The sequence below is a fragment of the Acomys minous genome (genome assembly GCF_964271855.1).
Source record: "Acomys minous genome assembly, chromosome: 15".
NCBI lineage: Eukaryota > Metazoa > Chordata > Mammalia > Rodentia > Muridae > Acomys > Acomys minous.
The window spans coordinates 13,085,219-13,104,273 of record NC_140497.1 but is presented as its reverse complement, the minus strand read 5'-3'; the positions used below and the strand labels follow the sequence as shown (position 1 = coordinate 13,104,273).

The 19,055-nt window shown below is 46.4% G+C and overlaps 1 protein-coding gene across 5 annotated transcripts in view; it reads left to right on the top strand.

Moving 5' to 3' along the window:
- Positions 1-19,055, top strand: part of ATP7B (ATPase copper transporting beta) — a 68,105-nt gene that overhangs the window by 26,998 nt on the left and 22,052 nt on the right. For 4 of the 5 annotated variants that reach the window (XM_084759281.1, XM_084759279.1, XM_084759280.1 and 1 more), the window contains exons 2-5: positions 6,952-8,176; positions 13,166-13,411; positions 14,901-15,064; positions 17,976-18,137. In XM_084759281.1, the coding sequence (XP_084615407.1) occupies positions 6,952-8,176; positions 13,166-13,411; positions 14,901-15,064; positions 17,976-18,137 (1,797 nt within the window). The remainder of the gene's footprint in view (positions 1-6,951; positions 8,177-13,165; positions 13,412-14,900; positions 15,065-17,975; positions 18,138-19,055) is intronic. The other variant, XM_084759278.1, reaches the window with a different exon arrangement.

Below are 19,055 nucleotides of genomic sequence, written 5' to 3'. Positions count from 1 at the left end.
CTTCTGTGGGCATGGATTCTAAATGCAGGAGAGGGATGGAAGGGTGACTACCTCTGTGGTCTTGCCCCTCCTTACTGCTTTTGTCTTCAGTGTCTACTTTACCTGGGGAGTGGGAGTAGTTAGGTCCACTGGAGAAAAATGTACATTCCAAAGCAGAACAGTGCTCTTGACTGATGTGTCTGATGGAGTAGCTGTTACTGAGCAGCAGGAGTAAGTTAAGGTGGTGGTGGTGGTGGTGGTGGTGGTGGTGGTGGTGGTGGTGGTGGTGGTAGGGTGTCTTTAAAGTGGCTGATGTAAGTTGTGCAGCAGGAAGCTGTGAGACAGGCTAGAAAGGGAAGATAATGCAATCCTGGGAGGAATTGGAACCCTCTGCCAGTCTGGTTGAAAGTCTTACCTGCCAGCTGAGAATCAAGGATTCCAGCACTGTTGACATTTGCTCAGGGCCTTCCTCCCTTCTCAGGCGAAAACCTTCAGTTTCTAGGACTCACATCAGAAAACTGCTGTAACTCCCAACCTATTCCTCCCTCCCATTTCCCCCTTACTCCCCTACCCTGTGACTGTGACTGAGGGAGACTTCTTCCCCCTGTATATGCTCATAGGGTATCAAGTCTCTTCTTGGTAGCCTGCTATCCTTCCTCTGAGTGCCACCAGGCCTCCCCATCCAGGGGACGTGGTCAAATATGGGGTACCAGAGTTCATATGAAAGTCAGACCCCACTCTCCACTCAACTGTGGAGAATGTCCTGTCCATTGGCTAGATCTGGGTAGGGGTTTGATGTTTACTGCATGTATTGTCCTTAAAGAATATGGATATTAAATTCAGGGCTACCGTGTACTGTGGAGAACAGGGGAAGCCACATTGGAGTAGTATGTCTGTGGTGGTGGCTCTCACAGCTGTAGTGGCCTTGTTGCTGATGGTGGGAGAAGCTTCAGCTCATCCTGCCTGCATTTGAGTTAAATATACCTGCCAGCCAGAAGCTGGGAGAGACCAGCCTGCATGGCGGGTCAGGGAAAGGAGAGGGTTGGGGTTAGTGGTTTGACAGGCTCTGCAAACAGAGGAGACCTATTGTAACAGTTGTCTGTCCTGTGGGGACAGGTAATCCTGTGTTCATAGGAACGGAGTGAGGGTTAGAGGAGCTGGGTGGAAGAGATTATGTAGAGTTGAAAAGGTTTTTTGTTTGAGAGCCTTGCGTAAGATCAACAGTGGATTTTGATACTGCCATGACCCATCTTAGTAGCCATCCTGCGAAGTAATTTTGTTTTGCTCTGCTGTAGTAACAGGGGAGCCATGTTACTTTTTAGAAGGACGAGTGTGTGTGTGTGTGTGTGTGTGTGTGTGTGTGTGTGTGTGTGTGTCTTATTTAGCATACTTGTCAGCCAAGCTATCAGTGATAGAAACATTAGGAGCTTGGCTGAAGTCCCCTGCAGTGAATGGTAGTGGCTGTTTGGGCTTCCAGGCTGTTGTAAGAGTTTGAGTATAAAGGTGCCATTTTGAGTTGAAGTGGCATGTTGAATGAGGAAGCCTTATTCCCACGAGATGACTGCATCAGAGTATATCATATGGCATGTGTATTTGGAGTCCATGTACAGTCAATTATGGTATCTTTAGCCTGTTAGGAGGCTGTGCATGGGGTATGAGCGATATGCTCTAGCATATATATATATATGGCTTTGCATGCTTCAGGCATGTTTTGTATAATAGTATAACAGGACTTTTTGTGCCCCTTAGAGGAGCATGCATCTAAGAACCAGTTGGGAGTATTAGGTATTGTTTGATCAGTGTTAGTCAGTGTTCCTTTGATGTGAAGAGATACCAGGCCAACTCTTATTTGAGGCTTACAGTTTAAGAGGTTTAACCCATTATCATCATGGCAGGGAGAATAGAGGCATGGATGCAGACATGGTACTGGAGAAGTAGCTCTACATTTGGATCCACAGACAGCAGGAAGAGAGAGACACTGGGATTGGCTGAGGCTTTTGAAACCCCAAAGCCTACCCTCAGTGACACAGTTCCTCCAACAAGGCCATACTTACTAAGCCTTCTCAAGTAGTGTCACTCCCTAATGACCAAGCATTCAAATATATGAGCCTATGGGGGCCATTCTTAGTCAAACCACCACATTTTACTCCTTGGCTCCCGTAGGCTTGTAGGCTTTTATATTATTATATAAAAGTACATTCACTCCAACTTAGAAAGTCCCTATACAAGCCAGGTGTGGTAGCACACACCTTTAATCCCAGCACTCGGAGGCAGAGGCAGGTGGATCACTGTGAGTTCAAGGCCAGCCTGGTCTACAAAGTGAGTCCAGGACAGCCAAGGCTACACAGAGAAACCCTGTCATGAAAAACAAACAAACAAACAAACAAAGTCCCCATACTCCATCACAATCCCAACCCTGTTTAAAAGTTCAAAGTCTCTTCTAAGACTCATGGCAATCTCTTAACTGTAATTCGCTGTAAAATAAAAATAAAAAGTTAGATCACATACTAATAACATATAGAATATACTTCTAACATTGTATACTTCATACATGTACTTCTAACATTGTACCAAATGTACATTACCATTCTCAAAGGCAGAAAAGGGAGCATAGTGAGGAAATACTGTACCAACAGCTGGAAAACAAGTTGAGCAAACTCTGCGTCTCCATGTCTGATGTCAAAGAGCTCTTCCGATCTCCAACTCAGGTTTGTTGACTGCAACATACTCCTCTCTCTTGGGCTGGTTCCACACCCAGTCTGCAGCTTTCCTTGGCAGGTATCCCACACCTCTGCCATCTCCAACAGCTTGTGGTTCCAAGGCAGTCCTTCACAGCTTCAAGCAATGGCTTTTCTGGGCCTCCATGCAGGGATATCTCTGACACACACTTGGCCGTAGTAGCTTTCCTTAACTGTGAGGGAAGACTCTACAACCACTTTTATGTATCCTTGGCCCTAAAACCAGAACCATGGGGCCAAAGCTGCCAAGTTCTGCTGGAACATAGCCCCTCGTTCAGTTACATTTGTACCAGATTTCTGTTTTTGATGGTTTTTTTCCTTTCACTTTCTAAGCTTTTCTTTAATTCCTTTTCACAAGTTGGAAGATTAGCTGGATGGAGTCTTGCGCTGAGGTCACCACTCCTTTATCATCAGGCTTTCCTTTAAGATTTTATCTCCTTGAGCACTGAACTTAACTCCATTACATTTCCTGGTCCTTCTTTTATCCTCAAACTATACATTTTGTATTTTTCCTTACTCAGGTTGCTCCATTTCATTATAGATCTCATAAGAGCAGTCACTAATAACCAAGACAGTCAGTACTAGACTGTCTTGAAATCTCTTCCGCCAAAGCCACCAATCCAAAACTACAAGGGCAAAAAGCAGCCACATTCTTTGCCAAATATTACAAGAATGGTCTCTAGGCCATTCATTAATATTCTTTTTCTCTAAAGTCTCCTGAGCTATGTGATTATAATCTACATTGCTCTCAGCACCACTGCCTTTCACAGCCCTACTAGTATGGTCCAGTAAGCCCCTCTTAGAGCATTCAAATTTCTTTCCTAATCCAAAGTCCCAGCAAACAGCTTGGTCAGTTGTCATAGCAATACCCCACTCCTGGTACCGTGACTAGCTTGCATATTTGAAACACCACAGTTTACCCCCAGTGACACAGTTCCTCTAACAAGGCTATACCCACTCCAAAAAAGGCCATCCTCCCTAATCCATCTGAAGCAGCACCATTCCATGATAACCAAGCATTCAAACATATGAGCCTATAGGGGCTATTATTATTTAAACTAGGACATATATGCTGAAAGGAATATAGGACGAGATCCACTAGAAGTTCAAGTATGTGAACAGGAAGTTAATGAAGATAAGGAGACATCAAGGGGTTAAGTTGTAAGGTTAAGGGTTGGACATGAATGCAAGAAGTTATCGGAGTCTATGAGGTGAGACTATAGTGTGTGAATACAAGAAGGAGAAGGAGAGAAAGGCTGTGTGGTGAGAAGATAAATATAGTCATGAGAAGTGAATATGGAAAAGAAAAGATACAGATCCTGAACTAAAGTTGTGTGGTTAGGAGCTATGCATCTTTGTTGTGGAGTGAGGGTGATTCCTACATAGGTAACGGAGGTTTGGTGTCCCCAAACAGAGAGATGTTAAGGATATGGTGGTCTAACAGACAGTCAGAAGTAGAAGGGCTGCAGAAAATAGGAGTCAAATGTATCAATTTCAGGCCAGTGGTTTTGGCTATCAAATAGATATTGATGCCAGATCTGAATGGAAAATTGAACAAAGTGGGGGGCATTAAGATACAATTGAATAGCTGGGCATGGTGGTGCACACCTTTAATCCCAGCACCAGGAGGCAGAGGCAAGCGGATCTCCATGAGTTCAAGGCCAGCCTGGTCTAGGGAGGTCCAAGACAGCCAGGGCTACACAGAGAAACCCTGTCTCAAAAACAAAACAAAACAATACAAAACACACTTGAACCCCAATTGTTTGAAACTTTTTAGAAGGCAAGCCACAGGGTTGTCTTTGGCATAGAGGGGCTATTGCCTATGTTGTAGGTCTAAACAGGACAGACCTACTCTGGAGTGTTTCTAGAACTGGACCTCACACTGGAATGAAGTTCCTGAGAGTCCTTAGACATCCTCAAGGGAGCTGTTGGGAAGGGTGACGTGCCCCTCAGTGCTGACATGAAGCAGAGTCTGAGTCCCAGGTACCACTGTGAAATGCTGGCCCTTCTATGCTGAGCAGGAGAGTGGATGGTGTTGAGTGTAGCTTTAGAAAGGGCAAAGATGGCCCCTTTGGGCCCTGGAGGTCAGGTTAGAGAATAAGAAAAAGAGTGAGTTTATGACTCCTGCCAATAGAGAGTAAAAACAAAACCATTGCTCTGTTCATGTGGCCTTAGATGAGGTGAAGTAGGCATAGCTGTTGTGAACTCCAAGGCAGAGTGGCTCTTGGAAGGCAAAGAAAGATGGAAAATGGGATAGAGGGTAGAATAGAAGCCCGGTAAAGGGTCTGTAATACCTCCCAGGAACTTTTCTTTTTCCTTCAATTACAGCAGATAGTTTTGCTGGGTACAGTAGTCTAGGTTGGCAGTTGTGGGCCTTTTGAACTTGTAATGCGTTGCTCTGTGCAGCTCCTGGCTCTCAAAGTTTCCATTGAGAAATCAGCTGTTATTCTGCTGGGTTTTCCTTTGTATGTGACTTGTGTGTGTGTATTTCTCTTGCACTTTCTTTGTTCTGTATATTTAGTGTTACGCTGTGGTGATCTGTCTGTCTGTCTTTCTTTTTTGGTTTTTCCAGACATGGTTTCTCTGTGTGTGTCCCTGGTTGTCCTGGACTCACTCTGTAGACCAGGCTAGCCTGGGATCACCTGCCTCTGCCTCCCAAGTGCTGGGATTAAGGGTGTGTGCCATCACCGCCCTGCTGCTGTGGTGATTTTCTGTTCTGGTCTTGTCTGTTTGGTGTTCTGTGTGCTTCTTGTATCTATGTGAGTGTTTTGAGGAAGTTTTCTTCTATGATCTTTGTGAAGATCTAGCCTATTCCACTGACCTGAGATTCTTCTCCCGCATTGTAGTCTTTCATGTTCTTTCCCGTGCTTTAATTCCCCCCAGATTCCTATGTGGTTGGTCTGGATTCTCTACTTTAGCTTCAAATCCTGATATTGTTTCTTCTACCAGACCCATTCTACTTGGAAGGCTTCCCCCTGAGTTTTCTGGTTGGGATATTGGGTTTTTCTGATTCTGTCTTTGTGGTGATTTGAATGAGTATGTCCCGCATAGGCTCATATATTTGAATGCTTGGTCTGGAGTTGGTGGAATTGTTTGGGAAGGATTAGGGACGTGTGGTCTTGTTGGAAGAGGTGTGTCATTGAGGGTGGGCTTTGAATTCTTTGAAGGTTATCATTCTTTTAAGTTCTGTGTCTTGGAGTTCATCTAGGTAATTCTCATTGGAGAACATTCTGTAGGACTGGTGGATTTGGATGTGGCTAGAATACTCTATTATTTTTCACACTTGTATTTTAGTCCAGAGACCTGGGCATGTGGACTTCTTTTGTTAGTTCTGTGTCTGATATGGACATAGCATGCTGGGACAGAGCACAGGATGTTTGTGGTGGGCTCAGCTTAGAGTTTCCATATGGTGTGGGTGAGACGAAGTCAGGTAGACACAGGGATCTGGGCTGGTACACAAGATGCATGTTCTAGTCTGGGAACAGAGGGGGCTGGTCTGACCAGAGTAGGAAAGAATACTAGATTTGAGCCTGGGCTAGATTTGAGGATTGAGAAAGGTATGTGGAAGGGAGGAGCTCATTAACTGGCCACAGTGGATTCCAGTGCAAGATGGGTGGGGCCAGACTGGGCCTGGAAGTTGGATATGGCTCAGGAGGGATGAAATCATGTGACAGGAAGAAGGGCCTAGGCTGCTGCACAGGGTGTGTGCCCTGACCAAAGCCTGGAGATGGTGACAGCACAAACAGTGCTGCCCAGACTAGCTGGGACACTGGACATGGGACCCAGGCTAGATCTAGGGGTTGGAGATGGTGCCTATAGGGGAAGATCTGGTGGGCTCACCGTGCTGTCCCCTGGTGCAAGATGTGCAGTCCCAGGCTGCATGCTATGAAAGCCTCGTGTCTCCTGTTGAGTGGCTGTTTCAAGCTTTGTTTCCTGTTACCACAACTTATCAGGTGGTTGATCATCTTTTGGGGGCTTAAGACTCAGTCTTTGGGCAGTCTACTGTTGACGTTTTCAGGAGTAGTTCCAGCCCAACTCAAGTTACTTGATTTCTACGCCCAGGAGCAGACCTTCTGTGGAGTTAACGGGAGTCTCAAAATCTTCAGGTGCTTTTGGGAGGCGCGCGTGACTTTTCCTCAGGCAGTGAGCGCTTATGGAATTGGCAATACAAGTAGAAAATCCCTACCCAAAATACTTAGTTTTAGGATGAAATGGTTATTTCCTTTTCTTTTAGGTCTTATCTAAACTTGGTTTGCCTGCACGTCCCTGGGAACAAGCAATGAAGCAGAGCTTCGCCTTTGACAATGTTGGCTTTGAAGGGGGTCTGGACAGCTCATCCTCTGCCATCACCGGCGTGGTTAGCATCCTGGGCATGACTTGTCATTCTTGTGTCAAGTCCATCGAGGACAGGCTCTCCACCCTGAAAGGCATTGTGAGCATTAAGGTTTCTCTGGAACAAGCCAGAGCCAGTGTCACATACGTGCCATCAGTCACGAACCTGCAGCAGATTTGCCTGCAAATTGAGGATATGGGCTTTGAGGCCAGCGCCGCAGAAGGAAAGGCTGCCTCCTGGCCTTCCAGATCCTCCCCAGCCCAGGAGGCAGTGGTCAAGCTCCGGGTGGACGGCATGACCTGTCAGTCCTGTGTTAGCTCCATTGAAGGCAAGATCCGAAAACTACAAGGAGTTGTGAGAGTCAAAGTCTCCCTCAGCAACCAGGAGGCAGTCATCACATATCAGCCTTACCTCATTCAACCCGAAGACCTCAGGGACCACATCTGTGACATGGGATTTGAAGCCGCCATCAAGAACAGAACAGCCCCCTTAAGGCTGGGACCAATTGATATCAACAAGTTAGAAAACACTAACCTGAAGAGACCAACATTTTCTCTTAACCAGAATTCCAATAATTCTGAGACCCTGGGGCACCAAGGGAGCCACATGGCCACCCTCCACTTGAGAATAGATGGGATGCGCTGCAAGTCGTGCGTTTTGAATATTGAAGGAAATATAGGCCAACTTCCAGGGGTTCAAAATATTCACGTGTCCTTAGAGAACAAAATTGCCCAAATACAGTATGACCCTTCTTGTATCACCCCCTCAATCCTGCAGAATGCCATTGAGGCGCTACCCCCCGGGCGCTTTAAAGTTGCTCTTCCTGATGGAGTAGAGGAGAATGAGTCCGAGAGTGGATCTGCCAGTGTTCCCTCCCCTGGCCCCTCCCAGAGCCACCAGGAGCAGGGCCCATGCAGCGCTGCCGTCCTTACCGTCACTGGCGTCACCAGCGCATCATCTGTTCAGACCATCAAAGACACCCTGTCCCAGCGGAAAGGTGTGCAGCAAATATCCATCTCTTTGGCAGAAGGGACCGGAAGAATTCTTTATGATCCCTCAATGGTTAGCTCAGATGAACTCCGAATGGCTGTAGAAGACATGGGATTTGAGGTGTCCACGAATCCTGGTAAGTCACTGTTACGTGTTTGAAGTGTGTCGGGGTCATCTCTTGATGTCTCATGACGGTACTTGGGAAGTTGAGTAGGGGGTCCCTGTTCACCACCTCACACGTTGATAGTTACAGCAAGATGTGCTGACTTTGCTTATGTGTCTGTAGGGTGGAGAGAATGGAATTTTCCATGGCTGCCTCTCATGTAGCTGACACTTAAATGATAGGTTTTGGTTTGGTTTGGTTTGGTTTTTCAAGACAGGGTTTCTCTGTGTAGTCCTGGCTATCCAGGACTCACTTTGTAGACCAGGCTGGCCTCGAACTTATAGAATTCCATCTACCTCTGCCTCCCTAGTGCTGGGATTAAAGGCGTGCGCCACCACACCTGGCTAAACAATGGATTCTTATTTGGGGTTCTTGTCTAGAGAGAATTAATTGGGAGTCTGCATTCTAAGAAAGAACATTGTAAGACTATTAAACCCTCCTCTAAGCAAAGGAACAATCATTACTTTCTCTGAAGATTTCTTCCCATACAAAACAAGATAAAAGCAACAGCCCTTTAGTCTTACGGGGCATGATGGCAGAGAGACCACTGAAACAAACAAGAAGCTGATGCAGGGGGATGTGTGTTAAGGGCTGGTTGGCTAGGTACCATGATCCCTGCCCTAAAAACAAAGTGCCAGGCACTGTGGCGCATTGCACGCCTGTAATTCCAGACCTTATGGGGAGGGTGGAGGCAGGAGGCTACGGGACAAGAGATTCCTCAACTACATGGCAGTTCAAGCCTACAACCAAACAAAGCCTCAAAATCCAGAACCTCAAAACTTGCAGCACCTGTAGGGTTGTCTGTTCAAAGTAGAAATTCAGGGGAGGATTTTACAGCCACTCTTCCTGCCTTTTTTTTTTTTTAGCTTAACTTTTTAAAAACTTTGACATATATTTGAATACATAATTTATATTATTACACGTGTATACAATAAACTACATACAGCAAGAAGGACAGATAGCTGTTAGACAGGGTCTCTATGAAGGGTGGGTGTGACAGGGCTCACAAAGAAGGGGTCCCATTTTGAGGTGGCCCATTATCAGGCCACCCCTGCTCTACCCAGCACTATAGTGACATACGAGGTGTCTGTGTACCACGTGCTCAGGGCCTGTGCTAGTTGTGGGGCTGCTGTATGAGAAAGACCATCTGAGAGCTCCCTTGCAGTAGGAGGCAGTGGAGGAGTTAAAGTGCGGCTTGATCTGTGTGAGTCCGGGCTATGTTTTTTTTCCAGGTCTGTGTGTGGTGGGAAGCGGGAGATAAGGAAGGAAGGCTCTGAGGGTGTCGGAGCACCCTGGGCAGTGAAGCTGCAGGTTTGGGGGAAGCTTTAGAGGAATGCAGAGTGCCCTGAGCAGGGTCAGAGTCTGCTTCTTGACCCAGCGCCAACAGGAGGCTAGAGGTCAGAGGTCAGAGCCACTGTGTGGGGTCAGGATGAGGAGTGTTTATCATGGGAAAGAGAGCCCAGGATGATCTCTTCCCTGATCCTGGCAGATGGACAGACAGACAGCGTGGCAGAGCTGGGCATGTAGATCTGAGGGAAGGAGCCCCGGGTGAAGAGGGAGTGAGATGGACCAAGTGGGTTGAGAGCACAAGTAGCATTTCCAGGTGGCAGCTGCTGGAGAGGGCAGCCTCTTACATTAGCTTAAGAGGCCGTGGAGCAGAGGTGAGCAGCTTCTTTCAGGATTAGCAAGGGGGAGGCTGTGGGCCCTCTGTATACAAGGAAAGTAGGAGCCCAACCTTTGTCAGAGGTGGGAGGGCCTTCAGTGGAGCAGGAGGGGTATAGAGGGGAATGGGGAATGGAGCCAGCATACCAGAGAGGCCCAAGATGAGGAAGGATGAGTTTGCTTTCTTTTCTTTCTCTCCCTCTCCACCTCTACTTTTTGGTTTTTTTTTTTTAAAGGCAGAGTCTCACCTTGTTGCGGAAGTGATTCTAAGTGGGGGACTCTAAACTGGCTGGCTTATTTGCTGAGGGGACAGTTCTGTGAGTGGTGACAAACACCTTGGTTTCCTGATCTGTAAACTGGGCTAGAACATAGTAGCCACAGAGTCTGTTGCCTGGAACCTGCAGTTTTGTGTATTTGTGCTGGCACTGGGAGCTACTTACAGAGCGTCAAGGCAAAGCTCCAGCAGCCCCTGGGCCCTGGGGCCTCTGGATGCCATATCCTCTGACCACAGGCCTGAGCTGTGTCCTTGAGAAGACTGCTCTGTTAGGGTACTTAAAGCCTCCCTCTGTACACAGCCACCCCCAACCTGAGCAGGTGCAGTGGATGAAGCGTGGGGGCCCCAAGCTTTGTTCTACTACTAAGTGTTGTTTTGTTTTCACACCATGTTCTCCACGCCCTGGAAAGAATGTGGTGTGTGTGTGTGTGTGTGTGTGTGTGTGTGTGTGTGTGTGTGTGTGTGTGTGTGTATTTAAACAAAGTCAACAAAGAAAATAGCAGAGCAGTAAATCCTGTACTCTAAGAACTCATTGAAGAGGCTCGATGTAAACTGTTTTGTGTAGGACTTACTCTCTCAATGGTACAGTCAGGTTATTGACAGCAAAAGAGAAAAGACCATGGAACTACATATTGAGAGAAATTGAACTCGACAGAGAAAACATAGGAAGAAAAGAGCGAGTTTCTTCTATTAGGTAGAACTATGAGAGTTATCCTCACTTAGGCCAAGAGATGCTTAGAGTGTGTGAGCTGATGAATAAAAGTATAAACACCCAGCTGAATTTCAGATAATTACTCAGATGAGTTCTTTTGTATAAATATCCCAGCATTGAAGATATATTTACAGTAAAGAAGGCTGACATTGACGTTTAGCTGGGCATCCTATATGGGCAGTTTTTCATCTAAGTTAAACCTCCAGTGAGCTCATGAGTGTACTGTTTGCACACTGAAGAGCTGTTACATCCTCGGATCAGTGGGGGTAATTTACCAGGTAGCAGGAAACGAGCGACACATCCCGATAGACGTGTGAGACTCATTCAGAAGAGGAACCGAGACCCCTGGCTGTTGTCAGTACAGGTGGCCACTACTCATCCTGTCTCCCGCACTTGTGGCAGTCTGCCGGCAAGTCCTATCATTTCCATTTTCACATAGACTTAACGGGCATTTCTCATTGTCAGAGGGAGCGATGAGTATGCTTCTTTATTAGTCTGGATGGAATTTGTCTTAGTGGCCGTTCTATTGCTGTGAAGAGACATCATGGCTGAGGCAACTCTTGGAATAAAAGAAAACATTTAATTGGGGGCTTGCTTTCAATTTTATCGTCTTGGTGGGAAACTTGGTGGCGGAGAGACAGGCATGGCACTAGAGAAGTAGCTGAGAACTCTATCCTGATCCACAGACACCGGGCCTGGAATGGGCTTTTGAAACCTTAAAGCCTAGTCCCAGTGACACACCTCCTCCAACAAGCCTTGCCTCCTAGTCCTGCTGAGACAGATCATAGCTGGTGACTAAACGTGCAAGTACATGAGCCTATGGGGGGCACCTTACTCAGCTCACCACACATTGGCTGGTTCATCTGTGTGTATGTGTATATGGTAGATAAAAAAAAAAACGGTCCCCAAGGGAACTTATGATTGTATAACCTTAAATTCCAAATCAGACATTATACATGTCATGAAACAGTGGATCGTAAGCAGGAAGACACTGAATTATCCAAGTGGACCCAGCCATGTGCCATCATCCAGTAAAAGTAGGGATCCTTTCCTGGCTGGACTAGATGGATGTGACAACTAAACAGACATTTGGGGTTGCTAATTTTGAATGTGAGGAAATGGGCTGGGAACCTGGGAATAAACAGAGTCTCCAATTGAGCCTCTTGAAGGACACAGGGCTGCCGCCTTGATTATATGTTGTGTAGCTGACTAGAGTACCCGAATACTTTGTGATCTTTCAGCTAATAAATTTATGGCAATTTGTTACAGTAGCAGCAAGAAGCTAGTTTAAGGCCTTTTAGAACCAGAAAAGTACTTACCCTTTAGATTTATGTGTTGTATTCTAATAAAGCAAACAAAACACAATGCTGCACTAGCATGTGGATAGACAGAAAAAATCAGCAGATATTACAGGGCCAAGCGCAGCTCTGTGGAAATGTCCTCTTCCCATTTGTCACTGGGGCTCTGGGGAGAAGATGGTGGTCTTTTTAGGTTATGGAAGAAGATCATAGCTGGAAAGAAATTAGTCTTGACCTTATATGCTGCATAAGAAATACTTGAAGTTTATTATAGGCCTGGAGTTTATCAAACCATCTAGACGGACTAGGGAGATAGCTTAGCAGGTGCAGTGCCTGCCACACAAGGGTGAGAGCTGGGTTCCGGGTTCCCAGCACTGACAAGTCCGCGCAGGCTTGGTGCCCCACTTGTAATCTCAGCACTCAGAAAATAGAAGCAGTGGCTGCCTAGAGCACACTGGCTAGCTGGACCACCGAATCACAGGCTCTGGGGCTGATGAGAGATGCTACCCCAGGAAGTAAAGAGTAATCAAAGAAGACGCCGAACTTCAACCTCTGTCCATACCCACATGTGTGCATACCCACATGTACCTCCACATGTACATATGTAGACCTGTGGTATTGACCTGCACTCTCCTCATGTATTTATAGCCATGTGGATCTCCCTCCCTGTGCTTTTAGAGGAAAATTCCGTAAATATTTTTGCTAAGTTGAGGTAGAATCTATTAAAAGAACTAAACATTTAATAAGATCAATTTTATTATCATAAGAACTCTGTTTACCAAAAGACAGCAGAAAGATGACAGCACACAACACAGGCTTGGAGGAGACATTTGCAATGCCCGTCACTGACAGAATGTCATTCCTGAAAGATAGAGGAGGGAGAGGCCGTGTTGGAAATGCCAGTCCCCAGTCACGTCTCTAGGACCTTCAGTCTGAATATTGTCATGCTTGACCCTCCTGTGGTGACAAGCAGAATTGCTTTTTGTCTTCTAATTATTTCTCACACTTTCTTATAGAAGATGTTCCCATTAACCACCTCAGAAACTCTAGCCCTGGGAATTCTGTGGGTGATACACCAGGGTCTGCGCAAACAATGGCTTCCAACACCAGAGGACTCCCCCCAAACCAGGATCCTGGCCACTCGTCAGATACCCCACCACCCACAGGAGCAGCAGCACCACAGAAGTGCGTTGTACAGATCCGAGGCATGACCTGTGCGTCCTGTGTGTCTAACATAGAGCGGAGTCTCCAGAGACATGCTGGTAAGAAGCCGTGCAGCCATGACGGGCTTGGAAGTACCCTGCACCAACTCCCCGCTGACTGTATTTATCAGTAGCCGTGATAGTCTGACAGCAAGCCCGTCATGTGATAATGTCGGTGTTTGTCTAATGTCCCCATATAACTGGCATGCCGTGGTCACGGCATGTTCTATGGAGAGATTTCTCAATTAGCTTTTCCCAGTATTAGAGATTGTCCCATCAATCTCTCTAGAGAATGAAACACCAGCCTCTGCTTAGAATCTCCAGTTTCAGACACTCTGTCCTGTTGACTGCTGAAGCTATAAATTCTGCATTTGCTGGGTTTGTCCTCCAGATGATGTTTATAATGTTGCTTTAAAAAAAAAAGATTTGTTTAGTTATTATTATGTATACAGTGTTGAAGAGGGCATCAGATCACATTATAGATGGTTGTGAGGATGTGGTTGCTGGAAATTGAACTCATGACCTCTGGAAGAGCTGTCAGTGCTCTTAACCATTGAGCCATCTCTCCAGCCCCGTACTATTGCTTCTTAAGTGCAACAAAAATCTTGCTTGGGTCATTGTCCTAAACGGAGGTGTGTTGCAGGAGGACCTCTGTCAACTGTGTTCTGGCTACAGATAAAATGAAATTTCACAGTACTCGCTTTTCTGCCCCTGACTTTAACTTCTCGTTTTTATCTTTTTTGTTTGTTGGTTTTATTTTCTTTTTCAAGACTTTTTTTCCATGTAGCCTGTCTCCGGCTGTCCTGCCTGAGCAGGGTAGCCTCAAACTCCTGCCTCTGCCTCGTCACGTGCTGGGATTATAGGCGTGCACCACTGCACCTGGCCTCCCTTCTGTCTTTTATGATGTAGTTTTTAAAGCACATCATGCCTTTCATTTATTTATTTGAATGTGACTCTTCTTCTTTAACTAACACAATAGTATTAGCCAGATGGTCTATAGGTTTTTCAGTTTTGGAAATCCTTAAAAGCCTGAAAAGAATAAATAAAACCATGTTTGAAATTTTTAAATTTTTCTCTTGTACGTCAGAAAGGGGAAGACAACCATGCCCTTTCTGTCATCGTTACAGCTGCATCCCTAGTTTGATGTGTATGCAACCATGGGCCTCCTAAAGGCGTGGCATCCCTGGGGCATGGGCATCTGTAGTCTCAGACCCACTAAGGCAGACTCTGATTCAGCAGGTCCTCAGAAGGCTCCTGTGCCCATTAGTGTCCAAGAAGGGCTGTTCTGGAGAAGTAGCTCTGACCTGACTATAAGTCAGAATAACCTGAAAAGCCATTCTAAAGCATCATTTGGCATTTACCCTGGGAGATAGTGAGCTGCCCAGTCTGTGTTAGGAGCCATGAAAGTTGTCATGGCTCCCCAACTGATGCTCATGGCTAACCAGATATCACAGCCACTGCTCTGGAGGTCTCCTGGTTGAATCTCGCTGATAGCAGTATTAGCCGAGTTGCCACGCCCAGAGTGATGCATGTCATCTGGTGGTTCCAGGTATTCTGTCTGTGTTGGTGGCCTTGATGTCAGGAAAGGCCGAGGTCAAGTACAATCCAGAGGTCATCCAGCCACCCGGAATAGCTCAACTTATCGAAGACCTGGGCTTCGAAGCAACAGTCATGGAGGACAACACAGCCTCTGAAGGTGATGTCGAGCTGATTGTAAGTACAGTGCCTATCTCCTGGAGCCGCGGCTCTCAACCTGTCGATCTTGACCCCTTTGGGGGCAAGGTGGGACTGGCGTCCAATGACCCTTTCACAGGGGTCATCTAAGGCCATCAGAAAACACAAATATTTACATTATGATTCATTAGCAGTAGCAAAATTGCAGTAATGAAGTAGCAACAAAAAGAATTATATGGTTGGGGGTGTCACCACAACATGAGGAACTGTATCAAAGGGTCACGGCATTAGGAAGGTTGAGGACCACTGCCCTAAGGAGTGCAGGCTATGAGGGTGTGGGATGTATCCTTATTCTTGTTGCTGCTGGGCAGCATGCTTGGTTTTGTTTGACTGGCTCAGTTTGTGAAGGAGGGTTGGTTGTGTCAGAGAATGAGAAGAAGCGTCCTATTGGGTATAGCCAAGGTCAAGAGGGAAAGGTGGTGAAGCTTAGGAGTTGAGAGTGGAGAAGGCACACAGGGCGGGCTTTGTTAAGGCTAAAGCCCAGTTACCTGCTGGCATTTCTAGACACAGCCCCCAAGTCTTCAGTGTAGTAAGCTCCATTCAGCGATGTCTCAAGGGCCGGAGGATGTAGATCTTGGCTTGGTCTGCGTAAAACCCTGGATTCCATCTTGTTTCTCTGCAAAATGAAGCAACACAAAAGTCGGGAGGACTTGTCGGCATGCCATCATCTGCAAGATGAGTGACCAACAGTCTAAAACAGTAGGGGTGCATTGCTAAGAGAGCAGCTGTTCCCACAGTATTATTTTTCTGTCTGTATCTGCTATTACAGTTGCAGGTTTGTAAGTTATTGAAAACCATAGTTAATTCTGAAATTTCTGTATCTTCTGTTCAAATCATGTTTGTAGAAAATGCTTTTGGTAAAAAAAGGAAGATGTAAAGATCCCCCTACCCCCACCAAAATTGAATAATATAATTTTACTGAGGTAAGTGGGGCCTTTGCCTCCATGCATATTTAGTTTCTGCCGTTAATGGTAAGTCAATGAAGAAAAAATATGGAGGGCATGAGGTACCTTGAGCTCTTGATAAGTGGTATTCTCTGCAGAGCCTACCCTTTGTACTAGTTCCGGGGCTGTGTGCAGAAGGTCAGAGTTAATATTTATTGGCTACCACAGGCATCACAAGATGGGGAGGAGCCCTGATGCAACGATCTAGATCCAACCATGGCCCACTGAGACACTGCAGGAGAGCCTAAGTCAAGAGATGACTGGGAAATAACAGTGCACTCACTCACTATGCCATCTCGAGTGAGGACTAGAGTTCAGATCCCCAACACAAAGTTAGGTGGGCTGGGGGCTCTCTGCAATGCCAGGGCTCAGGAAACAGAGACAGTCAGACTAGCAGAGTCAGAGACATACAAAGTGAAAAGCAATCAAGAACAGCTCTGACATCATCAACCTGTTTTCTGCTCACATGTGCACTTACCATGCTGTGAGACCGATGTGACTCAGAGTAGACACAGAGTAGAACCAGGTTTTCAGGGTTTAGGTTTCAGTTCTGCCCCTCACTGGTGTGAGATGATGCAGGATGTACAAGTTAGTAAGCCTGTCAGCACCTCAGGGCAGGGAGAGGCCTCCCTCCTAGGCCTTCTGAGAACAGTTCAGTGCCTGAGGTAGTGCCCAGTGTGTTGCAAGTGTGTAATAAAATGATTATTGCAGAAATGAAAGAGCTTAGAAGTAACAGTGAAATATCTGTAGACTTGTTAAGTGCCTGTTAGTTCACCCAGCACTAGGCGCAAATGAGCTGCTGCCTGATGGTCTTTCCTTTCTTGTCTTGCTCTTGGGTACCATGCCAAGCTGAATGTTGACTGCGTCAGTAACTGGTGAATTCTCTTCTTGCTCTCTAATTCCAAATGGATCTCTGGTGGCTCTCTGGGTATTTATTTCTTCTGGAGTTCTGCTGCACACATTGAAGTGCAGTTCTGATTACATTGTCTTGGTGTTTGCCACCCCTCCCAAAGCTTTGCATCAGTCAGCTGCCAACTTAGCAACAGTTTCCAGGTGAGTGCTCATGAGCCTTCCTGCTGTGGATCCAACCAATGCTGCAGACTTGCCTCCTTCCTTGTGTACCCAGTGCCCTGCCAGGCCTGGCTGCTGACGGCCACCTGAACAGCTCATGCTGTGCTGCTGTCACCTGTCAGCACCCTCTCTGAGCTTTAGGGCCAGCTCATATTCTACACCCTCCATTAGTCATTTACTAAGTCCTGTTCACTTGATAAGGTGGCACCAACACTATCTCCATTGGAACCAACAGAGCACTAGAGGAGAGGGCCCAGATAATGAAACTGTAGCTGTTAGGAGCTCCAAAGATGCTGGGGGTGGTAGCATGCGCCTTTAATCCCTGTACTTTAGGAGGCAGAGGTAAGCATATCTCTGAGTTCGAGGCCAGCCTGGTCTATAGACCGAGTTCCAGGGCAGTCAGGGCTACACAGAGAGAGAAACCTTACCTCAAAAAAACAAAAACAAACAAACAAACAAACAAACAACAACCCCCCCAAAAAAACCCAAAACCCCCCAAACCAAAAAAAAAAAAATCAAAACAAAAAAGAATTGCAAAGATTTTGCAAAGGTGTACTTGTATATATATACTTGATGTGCAGTGATTGCTGTAGTGTTGCTGGTGAGAAAGCACAGCACAGTGTGTCTTCCAAAAGCCCATTCGTAGCCAAAAGCCAAACCTTGGTCTGCAGCCAGGGCCTAAATGGTTGCTATTGCCTACACTGGAGTTGGGGTGGAGCCACTGAGGTCACTGGGGGACTGACCGGGATAGAATCCTGCACATGGACTTAGGAGGCCATCGTCTGGAGGGGAAGTAGCTACCTGTCACTCAAGTCCCCAAGGTACGGTGGAAAGGCTCCTTTCAGTCTTGGGACTTTTCTCCTCCTGTCTTGCAGATCGTAGGGATGACCTGTGCTTCCTGTGTTCACAACATAGAGTCCAAGCTCACGAGAACAAACGGCATCACGTACGCCTCTGTGGCCCTCGCCACCAGCAAAGCCCATGTGAAGTTCGATCCTGAAGTCATCGGCCCACGTGATATCATAAAGATTATTGAGGTAGTTAATTCCTGAAAACCGCTGTAACCACTTTTACAAAGTAGTAATACATAGTTGTTGAAGAAAGGTAGTTAAGGCTGATTAAAAAGTCATCTGCAAGCCATGGGCTTGAGTCGTGAGGTGCTTCATTCACTGAAGGTCAGTAAATGGAGGCGGGCCAGCAGAGTGTCGGTGAATGGGTGAGAAAGAGATGAGGCTGGGCCAGCAAGGGCGCTCAACAGGTGAGGGTGATTTCTGTGAGAGCTTGACAACTCTAGTTTGATCCCTAGAACCCATGGTTGGCAAGAACTGACTCCCAAAAGCCATTATCGCTTGACTTACACACACACACACACACACACACACACACACACACACACACACTTTTTTTTTTTTAAGAGAAGAAGACATTATCATTTTTAGTTTTAAATATTTCCTGAAAATCCTCAGTCTTGACAAGATACCTGGTGTGGAGAGTTAAGTTGCCCAATTGCCCTTTAAAAAATACTATCTCTGCCTGTGCTGGGTGTGTGCAGACTCAGGATTCTGGCACTAGATGGTGCTCCCTGTGTCTGTCCACAGACCTCCCGTTTCCTCCTTAATGTCTGTATTATCCCAGGACTGAAGAGAGTGAGCATCCACAGTGACTGGAGTGGATTGAGACAGTCCAGACTAAGTAAGATTAGCCCAAAGCAGCCAGTGGTAAGGGTTAATTAAGCCTGGTGAGACTGACTGCTTCTGAGGTGAAATGTTGCGTCAGCTTAATGCCATTTTAACCTTAATTTTCTCTTCTGTGGCCATGTGTGTATAGAGAAGTATTTGTTGTGTGGCCCAGCAGAGCTTTTGGATATGGAAATGCTGCTGCTCCTTCTGTACAAGTAGGCTAACTTCACAGCTTGCTCAGTAAATGAGGATAGAGCCTCAGAGAAGTTGGGTTTT